This window comes from Manis javanica, chromosome 6 (assembly GCF_040802235.1).
Source record: "Manis javanica isolate MJ-LG chromosome 6, MJ_LKY, whole genome shotgun sequence".
NCBI lineage: Eukaryota > Metazoa > Chordata > Mammalia > Pholidota > Manidae > Manis > Manis javanica.
Window position 1 is genome coordinate 27,230,630 of NC_133161.1, and position 27,292 is coordinate 27,257,921.

The following is a 27,292-nucleotide window of genomic DNA, read 5'->3' on the forward strand; positions in this document are numbered from 1 at the left end:
GGCCAGGTCCATGCACTGATATGTGGGTAATTTCTACTTTGCCTTACAAGATAGAAAAACAATGAATATAGTTAGGCAGCTTTTCAATCTGTTTAGAACTAGGAAAAAAAGTTCAAGTCCTTAAAAGAGTTCTTATCTATTTATATATTGCTTTTGAGTCTGTTCAAATTGTTATATACCATGAGTCATTGCTTAGTAGCTTTTTGGCCAATAGGATTTCAGTATGCAGTCCACTAATATAAACCCTTGGATTGGCTTAACTACCTCTGATGTCATAATTTCCCCATTAGGATGTCATAATTTTCTTGAAGTCACATTCTACTAATAACAACTCTTGTTATTCTGTTTCTTTATAAGAAAGATGATCTACCAAACATAAAAATGCTTGAAGGAGCAAGGTATCTTTGATCCATGTAGACCTTTTCCATTTATGTTCTTTAATTACCTTCTGCCAGCAACTGAGCTAGTTTGTTTTGTTTTACAGTTGATGTCTTGTTTTTCATGTTTGTCAGTTAATAGGCAAACAGAGGAATGAGCCTACTTAGAATTACTCCTTCAGCTCACAGTTCTGTTTCATCTCGACTATTGAGGCTTAGCATCTTTCTACTGCTTAGCCTTCCCAACTCAAAAGGAAAAGCCATTTGGACAGCCTACCTGAATATAACATTTCAGGTGGGAAATCGGATCATATCAGAATTAGGAGAGAGTGGAGTATTCGGGAATCATTCTCCTCTGAAAAGGGTGTCTGGTGTGGTGGTACTTCCAGAAGGATGGAATCAGAACGCTTGTAATCCTATGACCAATTTCAGCAAGCCTGAACAGACAGATTCTTGGTTGGCCCTCATTGAACGGGGAGGTTGTACTTTTACACACAAAATCAATGTGGCAGCAGAGAAGGGAGCAGATGGGGTGATCATCTATAACTATCCAGGTATGGGCAACAGAGCGTTCCCCATGTCTCACCAGGGAACGAAAAATGTAGTTGCAGTAATGATAGGCAACCTGAAAGGCATTGAACTTTTGTACTTGATTCAGAAAGGAGTCTATGTGACGATCATTATTGAAGTGGGAAGAATCCATGCGCCATGTCTGAACCATTATGTCACATCTCTGTTTACCTTCCTGACTGCCACAGTCACTTCCCTTCTCTTGTGCTGTGCCTGCAGACCTAGAGCACACAATTCTTCCACCAGAAGGCAAAGACAGATAAAAGCAGAGGTGAAGAAAGCTATTGGTGAGCTTCAACTGCAAGTGCTCAAAGAAGGGGACAAGGAGCTAGATCCAAATGAAGACAGTTGTGTTGTTTGCTTTGACATATACAAACCCCAAGATGTGATACGTATTTTAACTTGCAAACATTTTTTCCATAAGGCATGCATTGACCCCTGGCTTTTAGCCCATAGTACATGCCCCATGTGCAAGTGTGACATTCTGAAAACTTAAACTCAGAGACTCTTCTGAAGCTGTAACTGGGTCTTTTCAAAGACTAAAATGAGATGAATTCTCCTGTAGCACTTTATGTTGAGAAAATTCAACTTCAGCTTCTCTACCCAAGTCTAAAAGAGGGTGAAATTTGTGTGTTCAAAATAAAACTCGATATCATGCCCAGCTATTTGAATTTGTTTTTTCTAAGAAGTTTTGTTGTCTAATTTTGCCCTTATCCAAAGAATGATATTAGTATATGTTAAGAGCAAATTAGTCTTTATCAAATTACAATGATTGTGATGTGGATGCCACAGAGAATGTAATAATGTTTTAAAGTGCGGTTTTATATTTTTATACTTTTTTCCCCCATATTTTTGTTAACTAATAATATCTCTGCTCAGTCAGCTTCATTATAGGATTAGATCTTGATTTAATTCTCCATGGTTAATTAGTTTTATCAATATCTAGGAAATCTGGTTTTCAAAGCTGCTGATGGGTAGGTAATGTGTTCTAAATATTTATTTTAGATGATGGCACTTTTAGTTATGTAACTAAAAGTATTTTATTATAGGCCTCATTTAGGGGCAGCATTGCAAAAAATAAACTTTGCCAGAGCCCTTTCAATCCTAGCATAGTGAATTAGCTATGGTAACAGATTCCCATTCTAGCAGTGATCCCAGGAATAATTGCTTTGCTTTTCTTAAAATGATAGTATCTATTTGAGGTATTTTGATAACATAGACCTAAATCGGAGCTGAAATTTTGTTCAGTTGCCTTTCCAAATTGTATATTTTACCTTACTTTACCTCTTTTCTTTTTCATCTGTTTATCTAAATGCCTGTGTAACAATGAGAGGCTGAAAGATGTGGGTCTGTTTTGATGAAAGTCTTTCCTTATGGGTGATATGCTAAACCATTAGATAGATGTCCAACTCAGATGGCATGTTTTAAGTCTATATACCCTATGTACTACACTGTCTTTTTAAAGAGTACTTTGTGTGGAAATAAAATCAGATTAATAGCTTTTGGGAAAGAAAAGTGGTCATTGTGACCTTACGGTTTCTCATCAATATTTTCTTTTTATGCCACTTTTGTTAGGCCCATTGGGCCCTTTATCTCTTCCTTTTTCATGCCTAAGTTACATTGTTTCACATTTCATGAGAAGTACTAGACCCCTTGACCCCAGAGAGACATAACCAAAAGTGTCTTAGCATCCTATACCTAGAGGACTGTCATTTCTGTCGAAGATCAAAATCCATGACTGGTTTCCTAGGTGGTGGATAAGAACCAAAGACATAACCCGCAAAAAGTAAATGGCAGCACCAGTGGCTGCCTGTTTGTTCATTCACAAGTGGTTCTTTGGCTTTGAAGTCGTGAGCCTTTGCCGTAAACTGTCGGTGGTGGGGGGTTCTCCCAGAGATATTTGCTGATTCTGACCATCATTTTTTTTTCAATGCATCTATGACCTAAACAGTACTTTTGTCATTGGTTAACTTTAAAAGTGGTGGCCTTGAAGTTTTTTCTTTTAAAAATTAGTAGCTGCATGTTTGTTTAGAATGAATCGTGCTATATGAACACTGCTCCATTTATTCTTTCCCTCTATTCCCTTCCTCCTCTTCCCTCAGAATTTTGTTACATGAGTAACAATGCCACAGTCTGCAGAGAATCGAGATGAGTCTTTTCTGTCTTCACAGCTGTCATCCCTGTGTATAGTCAATGTTAGAGTGAGAAGGTGAGACTGGAGTCATTTAATAGGATACCCTACTTTTGAAAATCAAATTAAAACCAAACTGAACTAACAACTTTAGAGCAAGTTTTAATAAGCTTAGTACCATGGTTTACATGATTAAAAAAAAAAGTTCCCCCTCTAACAAAATATGAATTAAAAGTGTTAGAGGGTTCATCACTTTTGCCACATACTTGATCATAGTGCTGATTTTTAATTCTCATTTTTAAGGCTTGCTGTTTTGATGAAAATATTTCCTTTACTTAATGTGAAGAAAACTAGTCATACGGCTTTCTTGCATATGCTTTCAGGTTTGAAAGGCAGGCATACATTGTATGAATGTTATATTTAATTTTTGGTTTCATGTGATACCTGCTAAGATTACATATAGCTCAGGGATTGAACCTGTTTTATAACAGAAGTTACCCATAACATTTGAAACATTTGAGCCAATACATTTACAGCATGGTTCAAGTATCCAATTGGATGTGTCCTCTTTTATGTCGCAATCACATTACCCAACAGTAAGCAATATCCAGAGTTACAGTAGTGAGACTGGGGTTTTTTTTGTTTCAGTCTAGTTTCCCAATTTCTTAACAAAAACATGCTGGGAGATAGTGGAACTCGTTTTCCCCCAGAAGACTTTTTTCGTTTTACTCCTTTAATGTGATCGTCAACAGATGTGGCAGCCTCATCTCTTTGTCGGGTCAGCCCTGCAGTCACTAGACAGAGAGATGAATCTACTCAAGATTGGCACTCAGCAAAACAACACTGCCTCTTCCTGGCTCATGAAATTCAGTTTTCTTTGGCTGTTGGGTCAGAGCTGTTTCACAGCCAGCGCTTCTTGGACGGCTTACATGAACTTATCATTTCATGTCGGGAATCACATGCTGTCAGAATTGGGGGAGACTGGAGTATTTGGAAGAAGCTCCGCTTTGAAGAGTGTGGCAGGAGTCAGCCTGCCTCCAGAGGTAAAAACTCAAAATGCATGTAGTTCCAATACCAGCTTCATCAGATCAAAGAACGCAGAGACATGGCTCGCGCTTATTGAGTGTGGGGGTTGTACCTTCACGCAAAAAATTGAGGTGGCTGTTGAGAAGGGGGCCAGTGGTGTAATCATCTATAACTTTCGAGGAACTGGCAATCAGGTGTTCTCCATGTCTCATCAGGCCTTTGATGACATTGTGATGGTGATGATTGGTAACGTAAAAGGCATGGAGATTTTGCATGTAATTCAAAAGGAAGTTCATGATACAGTCATGATAGAAGTAGGGAGAAAACACATCATCTGGATGAATCACTATTTTGTCACTTTTGTGATTGTCACAACTGCTACTTTAGCGTACTTCATCTTTTATCATATTCAAAGACTTTGGGTAGCAAGGATTCAGAACAGCAGATGGCAGCAATTAACAACGGATCTCAGGAAAGCATTTGGCCAGCTCCTACTTCGGGTACTAAAAGAAGGGGATGAGGAAATAGGTCCAAACGGAGAGAGCTGTGTAGTTTGCTTTGAACTGTATAAGTCTAATGATATGGTTTTTATTCTGACTTGTAAACATTTTTTCCACAAGAATTGCATTGACCCCTGGATTCTAGCCCATGGGACATGCCCCATTTGCAAATGTGACATCCTGAAAGCTTTGGAGATTCATGTAGGTGTTGAAGATGGAACAGAATCTCTGCAGTTTCTAATGTCGAGTGAATTGCTGGTTTCCTGCCACCTAGTGAAGAGGGGACAAATAATGAACTTCCTCCCGCAAGAGGATCAGATAAAGTGGCCCACGTGGAGGAGGAGGAATGCCCTACCTCTCAGAATGACAGTCAGCCTAACTCAGTAGCAGGTGTTCATCCTTCACCTTGACAGCATGACCTTTGAGGAAGCACATTAAACCTGTTTGTCAAATCAGATCCTAATACTGAAGTTAGTCTGTTTGAAGTGTGGTTTTTGTGTCCTTTTTCGTTACTTTGGTAATTACTACATTCTCTATCAAGCTGCAAAGAGAAAAAGGGCTAGCAGGATATTTTGTTTTCTTTTTTTGCCTTGTTAGATGTAGCTTTTTGCTGATGCCTGTCACTGCTGTGAGTATATGTTCATTTCTATGTACATATGCATGTTAAAGATAAGGACAAACTTTTTTCCCTCGATTTTTTTGTACATGTATTGGGCTTTAGTTTGGTCAGAAAATTGTTAATATATTTTCATGTTCCTGGCAATACAGAAACTGTCAATTCAGCTTGAGAAACATAAATCATCTTTTATGTTCTAGGAAGAATAAAGTATATGTTTTGATATTTATAGTACAGTATACTAATTTTGAAGTCATTGTGCTGTGTTTCATCATTCTTGGTATGAAATTTTGCTGTACAAAATTTTATTACCTTTTTTTAAGAATTTTATTAGTTTTGACAAGACAGGTCTGTTCAAGGTGTTACTACGTTTTATGTGATCTGCATGTGCATGGTGATAGCAATTTTAAAAGTAAAACACAAATACTCTTTTAAGTGAATAGCCAATATTTCAGTCCTCAGTATTACTTGTTATAATTGTTGTGCATTCATAATCTATAGGAAGATTTAAATGATACAGAATTCCTATGACTAAGTCATGGATTATTTCCTTACCGTGTGTGCCACCATCCTATCCAGTTTCTTTTTTGCCATTAGATAAAATATTTAAAATATGCCAGATTATTTTGGAAATGAGTATCAACAGTGTAGAAGTTATTATGACATCCTGGTGTTGTGTTTGCTTTTTCACTGTATTCCCAGGATTTAGCACAGTGCTAGGCACTCAGATATTTTTGACCGAATGAATAATAATAAATCTTTGTCATAATGTAGCTTATGTGTTCATATGAAAAACCGGTGGTTTATCCCCATTATACAAAATGAGAACCTAATCCTGAAATCATACAAAATAACGGGAACTTAATCCTAAAAATTTTCTTCCTAAATCACTTTGACAAGATAGAAAATTAAGAATTTTAGCCCAGAATTCACTATTACAGTTTAACTCACATAATTTTAATGAGGGGCTTTGCCCTCTTAAGGGCTGACAGTGGGTTTTGAATTCCTGTGCACCCCTGGAGAGAGATCTGTTAAGAAGATTTGTGAATTGCTCAGAGCTGACAGTCCTGGAATTCAGAGACAAGCAGAAGGGCAGTGTTTTGTTTTGGTTCAGTGACACCAAAAGGAAGACTACTCAAAAAGGGGAGGGACATTCATCTAAGGCCAGGGAGAATCAGGACAAGGCAGAAACTAGGCAGATGATCAGGTCTTGGTGACACCTTGCTTGGGGCACAAAAGCTTTCTTACGCATCCCTGAAGAGGTTTTGATTAACTTAATCACAAGCGCTGCTTTTGGTTAAGAACTGTGTAGCCCCAGTACTAGAGGATTTTGCATGAATGCTGTTTTGAGTCTCCTTTGAATTTGCCCTGAGAGAGTAAAGTCATTTCCTAAGGGACCAAGGATGACATTGAAGAGACAGGGCATTGATGGGACCCAGTGAGGGCCATTCTGGTAGAATAAGCTCTTAAGCCAGGGAAAACTGCTGTTCTTAGACCAGCCACTGTTGGAGGCACTGCTTACTCAGGGCTCGCAGCTCATGGGATGGCTCAAGTGACTTTCACAGGTTGCCCAAGGGAATCACCGGAGCTCTGAAATGAATGCATCTGGTAACACTGGCAGTCCCCAGACCCAGGGTCATGGGATCAGGACAGCTCTATGTACTCCTAGCAAATTCATGTGGGATACATGTTCCATGATAGAGACCTCAGATTTGAAGAATTTTTCTGTTCGCACCTAACACCGCCATTGTGTTCTTTCCATCCTTTCTCTGCACCTTTTTGGTTTCTTCTTTCCTTTCTTGGTTCAGTATTGCCAACCATAAACATGCCTTACCCTCCTGTTTAAGAAATCAGCTTGTATACACTTTACAATTAGGTGTCTTGCAAATATGGACATTTAACACAGTATGCTCTGTTGTCTCAGTGTGAGGATTTTTCATGGATATTCTCTAAAGGGTGGTTAGAGTCTGTCGAGGTGGGGAAGGAAAGGTCTGGCCAGTGAACTGCGAATTGTCATTGCTGAGTGGCTGCCATGTAGCAGGCAGTGAACTCAGTGCTTTCCATACTGTTTCTTATGTCAGAACAAAATAGCAGTTTTAATTCTTGTCTTTAGAATGTTGTAAACAGATCAATAAACCACTTTACCCTGAATTTAATAACTAAGATCTGCAAATAACACTGCTATGTCAAATGTTTGGTGTTATTCATTGTAGTAGATTTTTACTATATCTGTGGGCCACACCATTTTCTCTTGTACCTAGTGATGCAAATGCATTTTGCCATAATGACATGGGACTCTAATGTGAATTGTTTTGTTCCTGAGACCAGTGTCGTAATGGATTTCCCTTGCATTTCTCCTTTATGTATATTTTCACATTCTCTGGTGATAAAATTGATTCTCCATGCCCACCTCCGCTAGGTGGGGCATTGATGTTCCTTATAAAGACTAAACTTTCTTTTTATTGCTGGGCTAAATTAGGATTAATATTTACCAATGTGAAAGTGATTCTAAAGCTCTTTACCATTGACTGTGTGGTGCTATAGGTGAATTTGTGTAGTTCCCGGATTACAAGGCAGGACACTAATGGCATTCCTGTCGTTGCCGTGGGGTTACTATAGGGAGATGCTCATCAGCCATAACATTTACAATAATGTATTTCAAGGGATTTACTGATCAGGGACCTGGTGTTTCTGGTATTGAAGCTTAGCCTACAGGTAAAGTACTTTCTACTTCTACAAACTCACTTGTTTTTTGAAGCAGCTTGTGGGAATCAAGTGGGGAAAAGAACCAGTTTGAAGAAGCATTGAAGTAATAAAAGGAAGAAGAATCCACATGTTGATACTGTGAAGGAGTCATGCAAATTAAATGGCGATTCCATGTTCCCACTCCATTGTTTACTATGAGCAGTGGTTTTTGTATATTAGAGTTTACTTGGTTTCATAGGTATTCCATTTTTTTAATGTTATGTGCTCACTGATGAAAAATAAGGACTATAGGCTATTACACTTACCAGCAGAGAAGTATCTTAAAATGTGTACCTGGTTTTCTAAGCTATAAGAACTCTTTTGGGAGACAAGAGGGAAACTTCCATGAGCTTGTCCCCGTGCCAGGGCATCTGTGCTTTTCTACCACAGTCCACCAAAGCCCCTTTACAGTTACGCTGCCGTCTGTGTCAGACCCCCAGGATACTGAGTTCCTGGGGGATTTCAGCAGCTGACTTGAGTTTCCCTCCTTGCTGATGACCGGGGTAACCCTGACATCAGTACTCCTTGACGCCGGTCACATTCATCTTCCAGTTCAGCAACACACCATCATTATTGCCACACATTAGGTTTTGCCACTTCTGAAAACTTCCCAACTTACCGAGTTTTCTGAAGTCATTTGGCCTCTCATTTCCACCTCTTGCTCTTTGTCTCATCCCAAGCAGTTTCCACTAACATTCTTTCTCAGCCCATTTCTTTTCCAGCTTCAGCGTAGGACCAGTTGTAAGTCATCTTAGTTTTATTCTACCAGGGGCCCCTGCATTCCTTTCCTCCGAGACATTTTCTATACAGTACCATTTGCCTACCCTGCATCATCTCTGCTGACTTACACCAGATCTTTACTTCTTTTTAAAAATCCTTCATTAACCTCAACTCCTCTTTTAAAAATTCCCCAGAGAACAGTACTTCCCAGCCTTGGCTGCACATCAGAACCACCTGGAGAGTTTTTAAACTGCTCAGTGCCCAGGCGGCACCCAAGCCCTCTGAGCTGGGATCCAGGATCGGTATTTTTAGTTACCTAGATGATTCCAGTACGGGGGCAAGACTGAGGACCACTGTCTCAGGGCTGTCCCAAAGGGTCTTTATATTAATCACATTCCTGACTTCACTGTGCTACGCTCAGATGGACAAGCTTTCACTTGACTGAAAACAATTTAGGTGGAAATCTAAATATCAAGTTGTATTAGGGGAACATTTCATGGAGAGGAATTGGTAAAGGTTCTGGGAGTATGAAGGAATGAACCCTTAAGTAAATAACATGTGGGGTGGGAGGAAGGGCATTTAACAGAGGGATTGGTGTGAACAGTGGTGTTTCATAAGGTAGTTTGAGTGTCATATTGGAATTTTGATAAAGGAACTTGAAGATGGGGAAACTCCAGAAGCTCATGATAATCCAGGAGTGATAAGGTGAAAATATGAAAGCAATAGCAGGTAAACTGGGTAAGGTGAATATAAGGCAGGTCACCTCCAAGATAATGTTGCCTGATGACTTCATTTGCCAATGGGAATATTCTACGTCATTTTTAATGACCAGGTTAACACTGATTTCAAAACTTGCTCACCTTCACCTTCAGCTCATCTCCCTTTTAGCATACACGGTGAATATTGAAGAGAAGAGCGTGGGTCAGGAGGAGTTAAAAAAAGGGATGCATCAGGGATGTTCTTTAATTTCTAGGCAAACGTGATGCTATTTAGTGAGGTAGGAAATACAGTTAGGTAAAGCAAGTTTCAGGTAGAAAAGCATTTCAGATTTTGTGTGTGCTCAGTTTGAGAAACTCGGAGAACTTACAGGTGATATTTACTACACAGCTGAATATATAGGTCTATACTAATTCAATGAGATCAACATAACAGTATAGCAAAAGGCATGAAAATATGGTAAGTACTCAATTGTGGTGGTTTACTAACAACACAACCCACCGTTTACTTTTACTTTCAGTAGTGCTTTTCTACTACATAAAACTTACCATTTCCAATTCACAACTTCACAATTGCCAAAACCAACTTCACAAATACTGGAGGGAGATTCAGTTTAGCATCTATAAAAATGTAGCTGAGAACAGGCACAGGATGAGCCATTGGGCATCTAAGCCATCCATCTACCTGAGGGTTTGTGGCATTTTCTATGTTAATAGTATCCTTGCTTCTGTAACTAGAATTAATCACTGTTCTTTCCTTCATGTTGATGGTGAGATCTTATCCATATGGGAGATTCACTGATTAATAATTTCACTCATTCAGCAAATGTGGATTGCCTGGAAATACAGCCATGAACCATACAAAACTCATTGTCTCATTGAGCTTACTTTTTAGTAGGGAGAAATTAAAATATATAATATACCAAATAGTTATAAGTGCTGTGAAGAACAATAAAGCAGGATGGGATGTGTCAGATGCAGAGTTGCAGTGTTAAAAAAAGTAGGCTTCACCAAGAAGATAAATTGAACAAAGATAAATATTTACCAAAAAAGTGGAGTATGTGCCCAGGAGAGTCACCACCTTAGAAAAGGGTCTTGTCATCTGAGGAATGTTTAACCTGGAAGATTGAAGGCAGTGTTGGCTGCCACTAATCACTTGAAGATGGTCTTGGGAAGAATTTAGATATTCTTTGTTATAACAAGGGTTAAAAGTGTGAGAATGATAGCTATAGAGAGTGTTACCTGGAAACAAAGAATTTTCTAGTAGTTGGTCTGTCCATAGACAGGTTCCTGCCTCAGCAGAGTGTTGCTCATCCCTAAAGGAATTTGATGTTGTCTGGATGTCGCTTTAATCGTGGAGGTGAGGGAATTCAAACTCTGGAAAGGTGAGTGGATTTATAAATCAGAGTCTGTCACAATCCTGAAAATCAGATTCTTGGATTAAAGATACATTATTGTTCTGCACGTAGTTGCCATCTGGTGGAGAAACAAATAACTACAAGGTATAAACTATAAAATTAATTGAACGAATATTTATTGAGAGCCATTATATATATATGCCAGGGAAATGTAGTTCAATAAGTTTTGGGTTCATTTTTATTTGACTTAAGGGAATGTTTGCTTTCGAGATTGATTTACTCTCCAGAAATGGTCTTTCCTCATTTTCGTTTTCAAATTACTTTTCTCTGCTGTACACTCTTTTTTTTTTTTTTTTTTAAGAGTAATTAACTTGCTGCCCTCAAGATTCATGTTTTATGAACCTAGAATCTGAAAGGGCAGTAGTTCATTCTCTGGTGTCCTATTGTATTGTGAAAAATGAAATGATTTAGTTTTTAGAAATATATTTTCTCCCAATATCTGTGTCGACATTAATTCATAATCCACCTTCTCAGAGACAAGTTCCTTGAGATACTGTGTCTTTAACAAAGGTTCCAGTATTTGTTTTCCAGTCCATTGTGGATTATTTTTTAAATACAAAATCATGTGTTTGACTTACTGTGAAATGCACAACCAAAGTGATTTAGATTGATGAGAGGATGTATAAATAGTGTGAAAGAAAAACTAGAGTAAAGTGCTATGTTAGAATCTTGGTAGGTATATGTCAGACAAGAGAGACTGCTTGCTGTCAGCTTTAACTTAGGATTTCTTCACATTTGATACAGGAAAGGCATTGGTTAAATCGATTACCAAACCACTGCAGACTTCTTTCAGTTCTTCTGTATGTTTGGACATTTTCAGAAAAAAAAAAATGTTAGTGTAAAATCATGATTTCAGATGTCACAGCAATGTCATATCACTTGTACTTGTTGAGGGACAGGTACCAATTTGGGTACTGGCATTGCTTCACAGATCACACTCCATATAACACTGATTAAAAACTGTATTTCACTCTGTTATCTCATGTAATACTGAAAAACTGTTGCAAAAGTTGATGTTATCCCTATTCCACTAGTGAGGAAAATGAGCCAGGATGGTTCAGGATCTCTCAGCTTATGCCACACCTTAAACATTTGGGTATGATTCCCCTCTGATTTTTGTTCCATTACTTCCCAGCTGATGAGAGGAGACTGGCGCGGAGGACATCAGAGTGTAAGATAAAGAGAATCACACAATGGCAGCCGTAATACTGCAAAGCTGCAACACAGAGCACATTTTCTTCCACGTAATAAAGACAAGTCATACTAAGGATTTATTGAACATTAGATATTATGAGACTCCAAAATTAATACACGAACTTAAAAAATTTTTCTATATCATTAATGATGAGTGGGGTGGGCACTCTTCAAAGACTAGGCAGAGTAAGGCAGCCCCACCCAGGAAATGTCAGAGGTTTATATCCTACCGTCAAACATCGGAGGAAATAGGGGAAGGTGAAGGTAAGAGAGGGTGGTTATTTTTCACACTATATATATATAGAAATGTACTTTAGAAATTCACATTTACCATCCTGTGGGCCCATTTTTCCACTGTGAACATGATCTTTCTTTCCCCAAAGAGTCTCAGCATTAGATACATTGGAAACCCATCTAGTGCCCAGAGATCTTTTCCATTTGTTTGTGCTCACAGTGAGTGACTTACAATAAATTCTTCAGTTTCAGGCTGTATGGTTACAGTGGTAAGGAGAATTTGCCACTAGCTGAGGGAGATTCCAACTAATCATGGAGTTGGAAAATACCTATGAAAGAAGACTAAAGGATCTGCTGTTAGCTGACGAAAGAAGAAAAAATGCTTTGTAAAACTTTATAATATTGGAAAGGTGATAGGAATAGCATGCATGTGGTTTTTTTAAATAGTTTTGTACTTTTCAAGTCACATTTGTGTTCATTTGTATATGAACCCATCTCAATCCCTACCACAGACTGAAGACCTTAGCAGTGTAGGGGGCTTAGATTTGATACAAGGGCTTTAGGTCTGATACAAAGGGATTTGGGTTAGTTACAAGGAAGAGTCTTTTGAGAGCACCTGCTTCCTAGTTTACAGATAAAGTCTAGAAAGATCCTGTACCTAAATTTTTTATATAAAAGAGATTAGTTGCTATCAGTGTTCAATTATGACTTTTTTCATATTTGATCAAATCATTGGGCTCCAGAACTTTGGGAATTCATGGATCAGTGAATATCAAGGTCAGGAAAGATGATTAACCACTCAAACAAAACTCAGTAACAATATTGTGTAAGAAGTGACTTGTACCTACAATTTCCATTAAAGTATTGAATAAATATACCTTTATTAATTACTTTGTAATATCATGGTAATTTGTACTCATTTTATTACAAGTGAAAATTTCATCCCACACTGGCCAAAACACCACCCTTTGGGTTTAATAACTTCCCGAAGTCCATTAGTACTACAAGGACCTCTCCTCATACCACTGAATCTTCATCCCTTTGCTGAAGCCTAAGAGCCTTTACAAGCTCACTTAAACCAATTGTATTCCCCCACCCACTGTCCCTTGGTGTCCCCTCCTTTCTGAACTAATTCCTCTTGATCTCCGTATCTCCACTCACCTCCTCAGGGAAACCTCTGTGACTTCCTCTAATAGGTTCAAAAGCTCATTGCAAATGCTGATGGCTCCAGAAATTCTCAGCAGTAGTTATCAAGCCAGTGTCATTTTAGTTTGTATAATTGTTCCCTCTACTGTAAGTCCTGTGAGGACAGTAGACCTGTGTCATCTTGCCCACCAGTAAATTCCCAGCCCCAAGCACACTACCCAGCACACAGTATGTTTTGATAAATATTTATGAGGCAAAAAGAAAAGAGATTGGGGAGGAACCTTGCAGAGGGTGTTGGGGGCCAAGCATCTCCCTTTATTGGAACCAAGAATGTTCCTAGGAGTAGTGGGAGAGAAGGCTGTAAAGGTAGGTTGTGGGAGGCTTGGATGAAGAGACAGGCCCAGCACCATGTCAATAAGGAAGCCTCTGGGCATGTGCTGTGACCTGATGAGAAATACTATTGTTTATACTGGAAAACTAGAAACTGTATGATATCTAGTGAGACTAAACTCACCACTGTTACAATGCTTCATGAATTGATAATACCTGGAAATTAATTTTAAAAAACTCATTTCTCCGTGGACAGCATAGATTATGGAAATTATTAGACAATATTTTACTTGGCATTAAGGAGAAAAAGGCATCTCTTATAAGTGGGACTCTTGTACTTTCTCAGTGTTTTCCTGGCTGAACACATGCTGGCAGCCTTCCCAGGAGCCATCACATAGATAGCCACAATGATTTGGCAAGCAAATATTTTTCTCATCATTATACAATCCTTTTGAATTAAAGAGGCAGTGCCTGGTTCAGATCAAAAGCAATGTGTGAACAATAAGTGCTTCTGTAGAGAAGTGTATTTGAAGTTTTATTTGGACAGCTGAGCAGACTTACCCTTGGCAGATGCAGTTTCTTGTTGTAATCATCACATTTCCGTTTGCACAGTTCACCATGATGTTAAGATACACAGTGACTTCTTTGGTGTATAAGCTGAGCAGGTAAATGGAAAGGTTGGCAGTTGGTGCTCAGATGTAAGGCCCAAGTGCTAGGTAAAACTCACTAAAATGTGAAGAAATATAACATACACAGTATGAACCTCACCTTACCCTGAATCGGTTATGTGTTCAGTGGCACTTTTATGGGGAGGTCACTGATGGGTCATTTCAAAGGTGTTGGCCAGCACCCTGCAGACTATATGGTGGCCAGAGGTGGGCCTATGGTAGCAGTGGAGTAGGGTGGGGTGGGAGAGAAGAATAAGTAAAGGAGCATGGCTTCTGGATTCCAAAGGCCAGGATACAGTCTCTGTTCTCTCAATAACTTTGTGACTTTGGCTGCCATTTAATTTATGTGGTTTAAATTCTTCATCTGGAAAAGGGAATGATGAGAAGGCCTAGAGTGATTGTAGGGACAAAAGGATATAATGTGAAGAGCTCTAGGGAGACAGAATGCCTGCTTATCAGTGGATTTGCTGATGCCCTGAGATCCCATGACTGCTTCTGCACCAGCATGGTGCCCCGTATAGGTACTCATGCAGCATTGCCTTGAGGATCCAGAGAGCTGGTGTGTGTGCACCTGAGACCTGGACAACAGCTTCCAGGACTAGCCTTTTGCAAGTGGCCACATTTTACCTGCCTTTAAACTTGATAGCAGTTACTGTGAAAGGCAGGATTAAGATAATTGATATCCAGTGAAATTAAATTCATCATTATTACAGTTTCATAACTGATAGCTGGAAATTTTTTAAAACTGATTTCTGCAAGAACATAGATTAAAAATTGGACAGCGTCTGTTCTCTTCACAAAACTAGTTTCGCTTTTCTTACTCTCTGCATCACTCATTGTGCTTCCTTCCGAGACGTCTTTCTCCCTCCCATTCATAGGGACGAGGTCCATGTCTCTGTTTATTTGTTTGTAAGCATATAGTTTAAAGCAGTCAGCCTGACTGGCTATTTGTTTAAATTATGCAAATACACAGCTGGGGAAATTAATTAACTTAACTCTCCAAACCATTCATTCACATTCACTCATTCAACGGGTATTTTCTAAGTGCTTGCTACCTGCTCAGCTTCATGCTGGGGACTACCTACATGTGAATAAAGCAGTCTTGGGCTCCATGCAACTCATCGTCCAGTAAGTAAAAAAAAGATAGAATAGATTTTCATTTATGTACTGTAGTTATAAGTTGCTTAGTACTTGCAAAAGGGTGCTTAGTTGACAGACAACATAGGATCTGGCTGATTCAAGGTGATGGGGGAAGGGAACCCTGAGGAAAGCTCGAGTGAGTGGGGATCTGGAAGTTACTAGGAGGGAAATTAGATGGACAGTGTGAAGGTTTTAAAGGAGGCCAGTGCAGACTGAGCTGCAGAGAATGCCTTGGAATGAAGCCACAGGGGTAGTTTGGGGTCAGGTGAAGTCAGTCCTCAGGCCTTGGTGCCTTTTTGGTGGAAAGTCAGTGAATAATTTGTAAGCTGGAGAAGGATTAAAATGAGCATTTTTTAAAAATGAAATACTGGTTTGAACCAGTGAAGAGAATAGGCTGGGAAAGATGACAGAGTAGGGTGACTGGCAGGAAGTCTTCTGAGGCGGGAAGGCCGCTTAGAGAGGCTGCTGCTCTTGGCTGGAGTTGACTCACAGAGAGGGGCATGAGGTACTCATGGGGTGGTGGGGGCATGAGGAGGTGAAGAAGGATTTGAGAGGAATTTAGGGGGTGAGATCAACAGTGTTTAGTAACAAATTATATGCTGGGACATAAACCTGGCAGAGATAGAGTGGAGAATGGTTTCCAGGTCTCCCGAGGAAGGAAAAAGGCATCTGACATTCCTTGAAGCCAACAGGCAGAGGCAGGGCAAATTATGGGAAAAGGCTTGAATTCCATTTGAGACTCAATTTAGGGAGTCGGGGGATGGTGAGGAGGGCTGTCATGTGGTGTCAGGGATCGAAGCCTGAAGCCCAAGTGCGATTAGGAGGAGATGGGTGGGTTGACGGGCTGCACTTGGTCTTAGTCTCGGGATTTGCGGGCATGTGCAAATGGGGTGCCCAGACCTAACCGATGGTAGATGGTATGGAATCCCAAAGAGGACCTGGACAGGAAAAGCTGCCTTCCTAAGGATGGTAGGCCCTCCTTTCCCCACACCAAGGGCCCAGAGCAACTGCTCTTCAGTCCTGCTTTTATATCATTGCTCTTTTTCTTGTGCAAAATCTCTTTTGTCCTCCGGAGCATATTCCTTTCAACTCTACCACTTCTTAACACTTTCTGTTTTCGGTGTTCATCCATCTCCTGGTTCCTCTCCAACAGACATCCATGTCTTAGGAAACCTGTGAGCTGGATGCCAGTCGAATCCTCCTCTGTAGCCATGAGAGATTTCAATGTCTAAAGATAGTCATTACTCTGTTCACCAAACCTTTCTTCAGTTCTTAGAGGTCAGGCTCTGTATTAGGCAGTGGATTCACTAGCAAGCAAAACAGTCTCTGCTCTAATGCTGTTTTCTGTTTCAGAGAGACAGGCCATAAATACCTATCTGGTGGTGCAAGAGCTAAACAACACCACAACAAAGGGTAAAAATAAAATGAATGGGGGGAAGGGAGAGGCAGGGCTTCCTTTCAGGAAATGATGGTACTGAGACCCAAATGAAGAAAGAGACTAAACCTTGTAGATATGTAAATGTATTAACTATTGCTGGGTAACAAATTATCCCCTAATTTAGCACCTTAAAACAATTTATGTTATCTCATAGTTTCTCAGGATTAAGGATGCAGGAGTACTTTAACTGGATGTTTCTGCTTAGGATCATTCATGAAGGTGCCATCAAGTCCGCTGAGACTGCAGTTTTCTCGTGGCTCAGCTGGGGCTGAAGAACTTACATTCCAGCCTAGTCACCTGGTTCTTAGCAAACCTGTTCACTGCAGCCTGTTACACTGAGGCCCTCTGTTCCGTGTCTCTTAGCAGCTTGCTTTCCCTTGGGCAGATGATGGGAGGAAGGGAGAGAACACCACAGTGTTATATGAACTAATCTCAGAAGTGACATGCCGTCATTATTCTCTGTTACCAACACCTTAAACTGCCTCTCTTTACTGACTTGTCTCCCTCATTGCTTGAATGTAATTTCCCAGTCCAGCTTTTTGCCTTCCTCATTTCCTTTTTCATTCAAGCTTTATGTTTGCTGTCTTCAGTGTACGCAGCCTGCCCTCTCCTCCCTCCTGTAAATCGGCTCCCACTACTCCACCCCACTAACTCTCCCCTGCCAGAGGCAACCTAGGGGTGGTAAAGACCAATTCACTTATTTTAGCAGATTGGTCCCATAGCACTTGATTCTCTCTGTTAAGACTATCTCTCCTCTTGTGTGGTGATATGTCATATTATTCCTTCCACTTCTCTGACACTACCAGCCTCCCCTGGACCCAGTTTTTGCGCCAACCATTGAAATGTAGGTATATTCAGAGTTTTGTCCTTGACTCTTTTTGTTTTTACTATCCATTGTCTTCAATGCTGACCTTTACCAAAACTGAACTAGTCATCCGTAACCCACTTCCCGAACACCCACCATCGTACACAAACACTAAACACACAAATGTGTCCCAACCTGTATTCTTTAAGTCTTTATTTTTGATTAATGAAATCCAGGTATCCTGTAAAAAAAACAAAACAAAACTGAATCATCGTATTTTTTTTCTGCTTTTCCACATTCTGTAAATCAACAAGATAGGTTAATTCTATTTCCCAACTCTCTCTTGCTTCTACCTCTCTCGGTAGCCCACGAGCTTTGCCCTGCCCATGTCAAGCCCTTATTACTGTTTTCCACCCAGTTTACTGCACTTGCCTGATAACTGAAAGTAGTCAGTCTCTGTTCAGGTTGACCGTCATCTACTCTTGATGCTGCCACTAGTTGTTTGTTGACCTCATGCTTCTCAACAGCCCAGTTTCTAGGTAGCCCAGCCGTCCTTGACTCGCAGCCACGAGAGAGCACCGAGACCTTGCTTGGCACACGGTGCACTTTGCCATCACATCCCTGGTGCTCAGCATGCCATGACTTTTGCCCCTCACCCTTATATTGAATGCTCCTGCATTATGAAAATTCTTACATTGCACCCCAAAGGCCATGCTGTTTTATGCTATGCCTTTTACCTCTGTTTAATTTCCTGAAATGTGTTTTTTGTCCCTTTCCCCTCCCACTCAATCCACTGTTTGTTTAAATCACAGGTCCCTTGTCTCTATCCTGTGCCGCACTCTTTCCCAACTTTGCTCCCCCACCCCCAGACAACAGTTAATAACTTCCTTTCCTCTTCTTTCCCTCCCCTTGCATAGGTTTCTGTCATTGCTTAGACACTGTGCTGTTTATCCTGTCTCAGGTAGTGTGAGCTGTTTGAGGGCAGGGGCTTTGGCTCATTAATGTTTGTGTCCCCAACACTTAGCAAACTACCTCACATAGTGTTACCACTTAATAAATGTCAATGAAATAACATGTACTTGGACTGAGTTTCATTTTAGGTGTGCTTTTGTAGGGGAAAAATTAAGACTCCAAAAACAAGTTCATTACTGCCTTTGCTTTAAAGATGTCATTTGGTTACTTGGTAGAATCTAGTGCTATTAGGCAGATGAAGTTGAAAAAAAAGATCAAATACCTTCCAACTTAGAGTATGAGATATCAAGTAATTTAAAGTTTTTCTGAAACCAGGCTTAAGGTATTTATATTGCTCCTTTAAAAATATCTTGCCATTCCAGCTTTACACTCCATTACCACATTTTAAAAGCTTGTCAACTTCAGATATTTTCCCTTAGAAATAATGTTGCATTAAGCATTTTGGTATTTATGTATCTGGGTGCGATCTGTAGACAGAACCACACAATAATTGAACAGGGAAAATTAATAAAAACAATGAGGGATCAGCAACTACAGGTAATGAAAACTGAAGAGTATTGTAGTAGCACAACACCCAAGCAAAGAGCTAATCTGGAAGAGGGTCCCACTCCCTCCGTCCCAAAGGCTGGGTTCCAGCCCTCACTGGAGAAGATGTGGTGGGTCCTATTGGATGGCAGGGAAATTCACTGAAGTGCCACCCTAATGGGACTCCAGGGAACTTCCTTTTGAGGTGCTGGAGAGAAGTTGTCCATAGGGAGGTGCTACCCTGCAGAACTCACCGGGAATCTGCCTGGGAGGGGTGGTGGCGGTGCCCTGGGAAGCCACCCTCCAGGGTCTGGAGAGAAGTGGTCCATGGGTTTGTGCCCTATTCCTCCTGGTCTAAGAAGAGAACCTCTCCCCTTCCCCCCCAAGAAAAGCACTTATTCTTACCAAGTCCTTCCAACACCCTCTAAAATTGTGCTAGTTGGCACCGGTGAGGTAATGGGAAGGTAACACTGAAAAGCAATAGACCGACAGCTGGCACAATCTACCCACTCTGACTGCTAAGCTTCCATATATCCCCATTTAATAAGATACAGCTATCACAGAAATTAGGGGGGGAAAGTATGTATAACTTAATTATCTTGAATTCTAGTACCCAATAGACTAGTGCAATTAGATAAGGATGAGAAAGGAGGTGGAGGCTCCCCTTGGTGCTCTGAAGTAGCTGATGGCAATATGAGACAACATACATTGTTAAGTAGTAATTTCATTTTCCTTGATCTAGATAAATTAAAGGTACTATTCTTATACTTGTCACTTAAGAATTAATTAGTTTTGACTTAGAAACAGAGAAAATAAGACGGTCTTTCTTATAGTCAATAACTGAGCCACAACTGTTAAATAGGGAGGGAGTATTGTATGTATGTGTCATCCACGTTTGCATGATGTAGAATTTACAATCCCTGGTTTAGTATACTAGGAAACTGAAACATTTGAGAGTTAGGAATTATCTGCCCACTGAGCAGAGATAGGAAACAATATTTTGCATGAATGGCCCTAAAAAAGGGAGAAAGAAAGTGATAAAATGTTTTGAGTCAAGTGCTAATCAGTGGGGCAAGTGAGGCCATTTTATGTGGAACACCCGTGCAACTTGCTCACTTGCACACAGATATGGTGGTAGCATGGTCCAAGTAGTGGGTTTGTAACTTGGGAGTACCTCATTATTATGAATCAGTTCTTAGGGTAAAAGTTGACATGGATTTTTTGTTTCATAATCTTAATAACAGATAAAACTTATGGAACCTGCAGTAAATAGCCCTACATGTTCTTCTGGGAGAATATTTTTTCATTACAGGATGAAAAAGCAGGAAATAAGAGCATTGTCATATGACCCTTAGAGATTCTTAGGAATATTGATGATGGAATAGATGTTTAATGAATATTGACTGATATTTGTTATTACCTGGTTTGTAACTTTGAAGAAAGGGGAGGTTTAAAGCCAAGTATGATGTCTTTTGCACAATATGGCTTTATTATTACTCACCTCTTCCTACCCATTTCATGAGCATCTCTCTCCTTCGTTGTGATTGTTCATATTTTATTTCTTACTGATATTAGTGAGCAGCTAGAAGTTTCTTCGAGATTTTACTTTTATGGAATCCTGTCTTCCCAGCTATAAAAAGTGTGTGAGAAGATGAGGGACATAGTTGTATTCCATCCCCCAAAATGTGGAGCAGTTTTAATTAACAGTTTTACCTGATGGGTATTGACTTGGATACTAGACTAACCACACTATTGGCCTTCAGACACTTCCTGAACAATCTGAGACCTTCTCCCTGCTGAGACACTAGCTAGAACTCTCAAGTACAGATAGAGAATTTGAGCTCATATCTCCAGCTACCTCCTTAAATAACTGTTACAGGATTCAGGTGTAGATACGCCCATGACTTCAGGTGGGGGGAACGTGTAGCTCAAGGTTGGATGATCTTACAGGTTCCCCAGCCCTCATTACTGTCTCTTATAAACATCTCAACATTTTAGAGAAGATTCGGGGCCTCCATGATGTCATTAGTTACCATGTATTATAAAATTTTGAATCATTGTAGACTATTTGGTGTCATAATTTGAGCTGGATTGGTATAAGCGATTGATGTTAGTGTCCCTACCTAATTGTAAATGGGTGTTTTTGTCTTTTTGTGTGTGTGTGTCTTTCAGGTTTTTCTGAAGAGTGACAGAGTGGCCAGGATGGTTCAGAGTGGAGGATGTTCCGCTAATGACTTCAGAGAGGTGTTTAAGAAAAACATAGAAAAACGGGTGCGGAGTTTGCCAGAAATTGATGGCTTGAGCAAAGAGACAGTGCTGAGTTCATGGATAGCCAAATATGATGCTATTTACAGAGGCGAAGAGGATTTGTGCAAACAGCCAAGTAGAATGGCCCTAAGCACTGTGTCTGAACTTATTCTGAGCAAGGAACAACTTTATGAAATGTTTCAGCAGATTCTGGGTATTAAAAAACTAGAACACCAACTCCTTTATAATGCATGTCAGGTAAGTGGTCCATGATAGTTCCCAAGCCCTGACCTGACTCAGAATAAACATCAAGTGTTTATAAGCCTGTGAAGGTGTACTTTACTTTATATAAGCACTTTGAAAAGTTGAGTGACAATGAATTTTAATAAATAGTGATATTTGAAAGAAGCTATAGGAGAATTATTTGATTGAGGGAGAATAATATCAGCACATCTTATCCAGTAAGTAGTTATTCTAATTTGCCCTATTTTAGGACATCAGATTTGTGCCTATTGGATGTATATGGGGGCATGCCCCAAATAGTAACATGAAAATCATCTGTAAGGTGGGCAATTTATAACAAATAGGTTATTCTTCAGTGCAAGATAGTTTTCCATGAAAGTATTCTGGTCTTCTGAGTTTTATAGAAATAACTGAAATTTCTAACCTTTTTTTAAATCCAACCCAATACAAATGAATTGAAGATGACTGCTAAACTATGCAATTTAGAGAGATAACAAAGTAAATAGCACTTTCTCTTGAGAGTTTTATTCTAATCAAACACATATGAAACATTGATAAAATAGCATGTTTCATGTCTTTCTTCCTTAGACCCTGATTTGCCCAGTAATGCATTCCTTCAATGTTTGCATTTGTTTGCTTGTTTTAGAGGTATAAATTATTTAACTATACCCCAATGTACAATTTAAATTAGCAAAATTCTGGAATTTTAAAATTCATGTGTTCGCCAAAAGTTACACTTCTATAATGTACACACATTAATGTTTATTTTTAATCTTTTCTCAAATTTATTTCTCAAATTCTGTATTCCATCTGAATCATTTACTTTGCATCACTAATTTTTGGATCATTTCAAATGAATAAATCAACAAAGTAAGTTAATAATAAAGCAGTGTAGCACCTTCACCCTGTGAACAATTCATGTATTCACCAACCACGTGGTGGCTTGATGACAGTAAATTGGGTATTTATTCAAGCCAAAAGCCTTTCCAGGTATTGGGGAAACCAGGCTGAGCAAAATATTCTCCATATCTCCATATGCCAAAGTCTTAATAGAGCAGATAGACATCTAAAATGAGTTATTATAAATGAGTTATAATTTATATTGGATATTACAGGGTCTTAAATTGAATTCCTGTGGACCTATCAATTTATATGGAGACTTATTTTGTCATAATAACAATATCAACTATTAATACTACCATTACTATTTTTTAAATTTATTTTTGCTTTTTACCTTTTGACTCCCTTCACCCATTTCTCCCACAGTCCATGAACTCAGAATATTTTAAAACTAATCATTTGCTTATCTTTTAAGATCACTTCTACAGCAGTGGTGTGGACCTCTTGATTTCCATCCTCTCTAACATGGAACATACTTCTAATTCAAATCTCCAACTGTAATGATGGATTTGTTTATTTTTCCCTTCAGTTCTATTAGTGTTTGCCTCATGTATTTTGATGTTTTGTTAGGTTCGTACACATTTAGGATTATTATGTCTTGGTGGAATTAACTACTTTATCACTATATAAAATCTGTCTTTATCCCTGAAGATTTTCTTTTTTCTGAAGTCTACTTTGTCTTAAATAAATTGATATAGTGACTCCAGGTTTCTTTTGATTAGGGTTAGAATGATGTCTTTTCTCCGTTTACTTTTAACCTATCTGATCTTTGTTTAAAGTGGGTTTCTTATAGACAGCATAAAATTGTCTCCTGTTTTATTTTAATCAAATCTGACAATCTTTGTCTTTTAATACATGTGTTTAGACTATTCATATTTAAAGTGACATAGTTGGATGAAATTCCAGTCTTAAATGTTGTCACTTCCTTGCATTTGTTCTGTGCCTTCTACTTTTAATTTAATTGAAACTTTATATCCTCTTTTGTTATACTACTTGTTTTTTATAAAACTTCTTTAGTGCTTGTAAACTTGTTCAGGGTTTACAATAGACATTTAAAAATAATCTTAAATCCACCTTCACATAACATTATAAGGCTTCAAGTGTAGCACAGCTATCCCATAATAGAGAATTCCCAATTCTTCCTATATCCCTTGAGACATTTCTGTCATTCATTTAACTTGATTATATGCTATGAACACCCAATACATTGTTACTATTACTACTTTAACTTTTAGATCAATTAAGAGGAAAATAAAACTTAGATTACTGTGTGTTTATTTTACCTTCATTTATTCCTTCTCTGACACTCTTTTCTTTCTTTATGCAAACCCAAATTTCTAACCTATATCATTTTCCTTATGTCTGAAAAGCGTTTTAACATTTTTTGCAAGGCAGAATTACTGGCAGAGTTCCCTCAGTTTTGTTTGTCTGAGAAGGTCTCTATTTTTCTGTCATGTTTAAAGGATAACTTCATTGGGTATAGAATTATCAGTTTGCTTTTTTTTCTCCCTTTCAACACCAAAGACTCCACTTTCTTATACTTGCATGGTTTCTGATGATATGTCTTGATAAAGTTCTTATTTATTACTCTATTTAGGTTAGGTGTTTTTTTGTCCTATGGATCCCTTCAATATTTTCTCAGTTTTCTGCAGTGTGAACATGATATGCCTAGTTATAGGTTTTTTGATATTTATCTTACATAGTGTTTTCTCATCTTCCTGAATTTATGTGTTGGTGTCTGTTACTAAGTTTGGAAAATTCTCAGCCATTATTACTTAGGATATTCCTTTTGTCCCATTCTCACTTTCTCCTTCAGTTTCCCAGTTATATTACTCTTTTTGATATTGACTCACAGTTCTGGGATGTTCTGGTTTTGTTTTGTTTTGTTGTTTTGTTTTTTAGTTCTTTTTCTCTTTACATTTCAGATCAGAAAATTTCTGTTGGCCTTTTTTCAAGTTCACTGATTATTTTTTCAGAATTAGGTCTACTGATGACCTGCCCTTCAAAGGCTCTATTCATTTCTGTGATAGTATTTTTTATTTCTAGCACTTCCTTATGAATTGTCCTTAGAGTTTTCACCTCCCAACTTACATTTCTGAACTGTTCTTGCATGTTTTAGAGCCCTTAACATATTAATTAGTAAGTTATTGAAATTACTTGTTTGATAGCTACAAGATCTGGGTCACACCTAAATCTGTTTTGGATACTTGCTTTGTCACTGCAGACTATGTTTCCTTATTGTCATTTGGAATGGTTTGTCATTTCTTGTTTAAAGTCAGGCATGTTGTATCACTTAAGAACTGAGGTATATTTGCCTTTAGTGTGAGAGTTTATGTTAATTTGGGAGTTGGGGCTTTTTGTTATAGCCACAGGTACAAGAAACATCAAATTCTCCTAGTATCCTTGTCTTCTCTCTTAACTTCAGGCTTCCCTAAGCATTCTTCCTGAGAGAACACCTCTCTTGCAGGTCTTTTAGCTATGATCCACTGCCAGTATACTAGAGCTGTGTTAGTGTTGAGAAGTGGGGAGCATTCTGTAATCTTTTTGAGTCTCATCTTTTAGTGGGCCTATGTCTCAGTAATCTCACAAATGTTTCTCTCCCTTGTCTAGATATCGCTTCCCTCCGCACTCATGTTCTTTGTTCTCTTCTTTGGCTAAAGCATCCCCAGTTTGTTCCCTTGAAGTCTTGCACCCTGTTCACTTTTTTTTTTGCAATAGAAGAGAGGAAGGCTTCAAAGGACTTCTCTTTCTCCCGCTGAGATAAGTTTTTTTAGCCTTTCCTTGTTTGGCAGTCTGTTCCTTTTGTTTGGGGGAAAAATCTGGAAAGTTTAACAGTGCATTTTCTTCTCTTTCTGCCAGGTCCACATGGGGATCTTTTTGGGTCCTTACCATGAGAACCTGGTGGAGTAAGTGTAAGGAAAGCCTAGTAAAGTGTGGTAACCTCTTAGAATTGTAGTCCCAGGAGCTTCTCACTCTCTGCATCCAGCTTCTAGTAATTTACCCAAATTACTAGTCAGGTAGGCAGTCCTCCTTGTTATGGCTGCTAGTGACTTCTGTTCCAAGTGCCGTCCCTCTCTGGTTTTGCACCCTTGTTTCCAAATTCTGGGTTAGTGGCTTGCCCCGCAACCTCAGTTCTTTACTAAGTCCAAGGAGAGTCATTGAGTTTTTCAATTTGTCCAGCTTTTTATTTCAAGGATGGAGTGATGACTTCCAAACTCTTCATATATCTGAGCCCAAACTGTAATTCTTTTATTTGGTTCTGAAACTTGAAACAAAAGCTTTAAGAGTGGTTTTTTGATTGACTTGAAAGCAAAAATAAATTACAAACAGTACTCCTATAAATAAAGAAAAATTATTCCTTTGGAATAACAATCATTTTATGAAAAGAATGAAATTAAGAAAATGAATCGTTAAGAAAACAGCTGAGTTTTTTCCCTCAAGGGCTTAAATGCATCTTATTTGTTCTTTTGCTGCCTTTCAACAGAGGTTTAAAAAGAAAAAGTGATAGAAAATAGCCTGCCCCTTATTGAAAAGAAATAGTCTTTTTCTATTTTTCTAGTAAAGAAAGAGAGGAATAGCAGGGCAGGGTGAGAAGCTCAGGAAAGATTGCTGTTGTGCTAAGATGTACAGGATGGGGAGGGCCAGACAATCCCTGGGGGCTTGGGAAGGAAAGGACATGAATGGGAATGGAGCAAAGTCAGGGCTGCTGCCTGATGCCGACTGGAGATCCATGTGGTGGTAACTCATGTCCACAGCTCTACGGTTAGCACCTGGCATGGGGAACCCAGAAGCTGTCTTCTGAAGAAGTGCAGGTACCAGTATTACTTCTGGTCAGAGCCAACAACTTTTAATTATCAAAATTAAGGCATAAAGGATAAACACCTAAAACACTAATTTAAAAGATACCACAATTGTGAAATCAGGGATAATAGAAAGCAAAATTATTATTCACTTGTCACCATAAAAGCATAAAAAAAGAATAAGAACCACCCCAGTATGTCATGGGCTGTTGTGCTGTTTAAACTACCTGATATACTTAGGAATCCCTGGCTTGAGAATAATGTGTCTGCACTGGTGCACAGAGCAAAATGTTAGGTAAAAAAGGTAGAGAGGAACTCAAAGTGTACATTCTAAAATGAGCAACATAATGCAAAAATCTGAAATTGTTAGCCATAATTTACTTGACTCAGAATATTAGGTGCAATAAAATAGCAGGAGTGAGAGAAGACTAATCTGTCTGTGAAAGTTTAATTTCAGAATAACTTTAAGGAAATGCAGCTAATTTCAAGTAAATATAGTTAATGCCTTTAGAGAAACAAAGTTAATATTAAAGCAGTATATTTTATAGTCTTAATTAGAATAATTTTCATTTCACCTATTTTTTAATGAAAATGCTGTTGTTTAAGTGGTATTAGTGATGAATCAGCTGCTTTACCTTAATAAACAGAAATTAAGTGTTTGTTAAAAGAATATTTTAAAATATGACAAAGGATAATACAGTATGTTCAATTCAATTAGTTAACCCACTCTCTCTCATCGGGTAGGAAATATAGATAATTAAAAGTATGTGCCAAGCACTTTAGGAAACGAGAGGCAAGATCTAGATATTAGCTAGGTTTGTTTAAAAATAA

The 27,292-nt window shown here is 38.8% G+C and overlaps 3 protein-coding genes across 16 annotated transcripts in view; all 3 read left to right on the plus strand.

Moving 5' to 3' along the window:
* Window positions 1-27,292, plus strand: part of CADPS2 (calcium dependent secretion activator 2) — a 519,662-nt gene that overhangs the window by 178,874 nt on the left and 313,496 nt on the right. For 13 of the 14 annotated variants that reach the window (XM_073238523.1, XM_073238521.1, XM_073238513.1 and 10 more), the window contains exon 3: window positions 21,444-21,776. The exons of the other annotated variant lie outside the window; for it this stretch is intronic. In XM_073238523.1, coding sequence (XP_073094624.1) covers window positions 21,444-21,776 — 333 coding nt within the window. The remainder of the gene's footprint in view (window positions 1-21,443; window positions 21,777-27,292) is intronic. 14 annotated transcript variants of the gene reach the window in all.
* RNF148 (ring finger protein 148) lies at window positions 289-3,153 on the plus strand. Its single transcript, XM_073238509.1, has 2 exons — window positions 289-398; window positions 513-3,153. The coding sequence occupies exon 2, from the start codon at window positions 532-534 to the stop codon at window positions 1,441-1,443; it is 912 nt and encodes a 303-aa protein (XP_073094610.1). The 5' UTR covers window positions 289-398; window positions 513-531; the 3' UTR covers window positions 1,444-3,153.
* RNF133 (ring finger protein 133) lies at window positions 371-5,451 on the plus strand. Its single transcript, XM_073238508.1, is given in 4 exon segments — window positions 371-398; window positions 3,050-3,156; window positions 3,831-4,857; window positions 4,860-5,451. Coding segments are annotated over 2 exon segments (1,182 nt in total). The 5' UTR covers window positions 371-398; window positions 3,050-3,156; the 3' UTR covers window positions 5,015-5,451.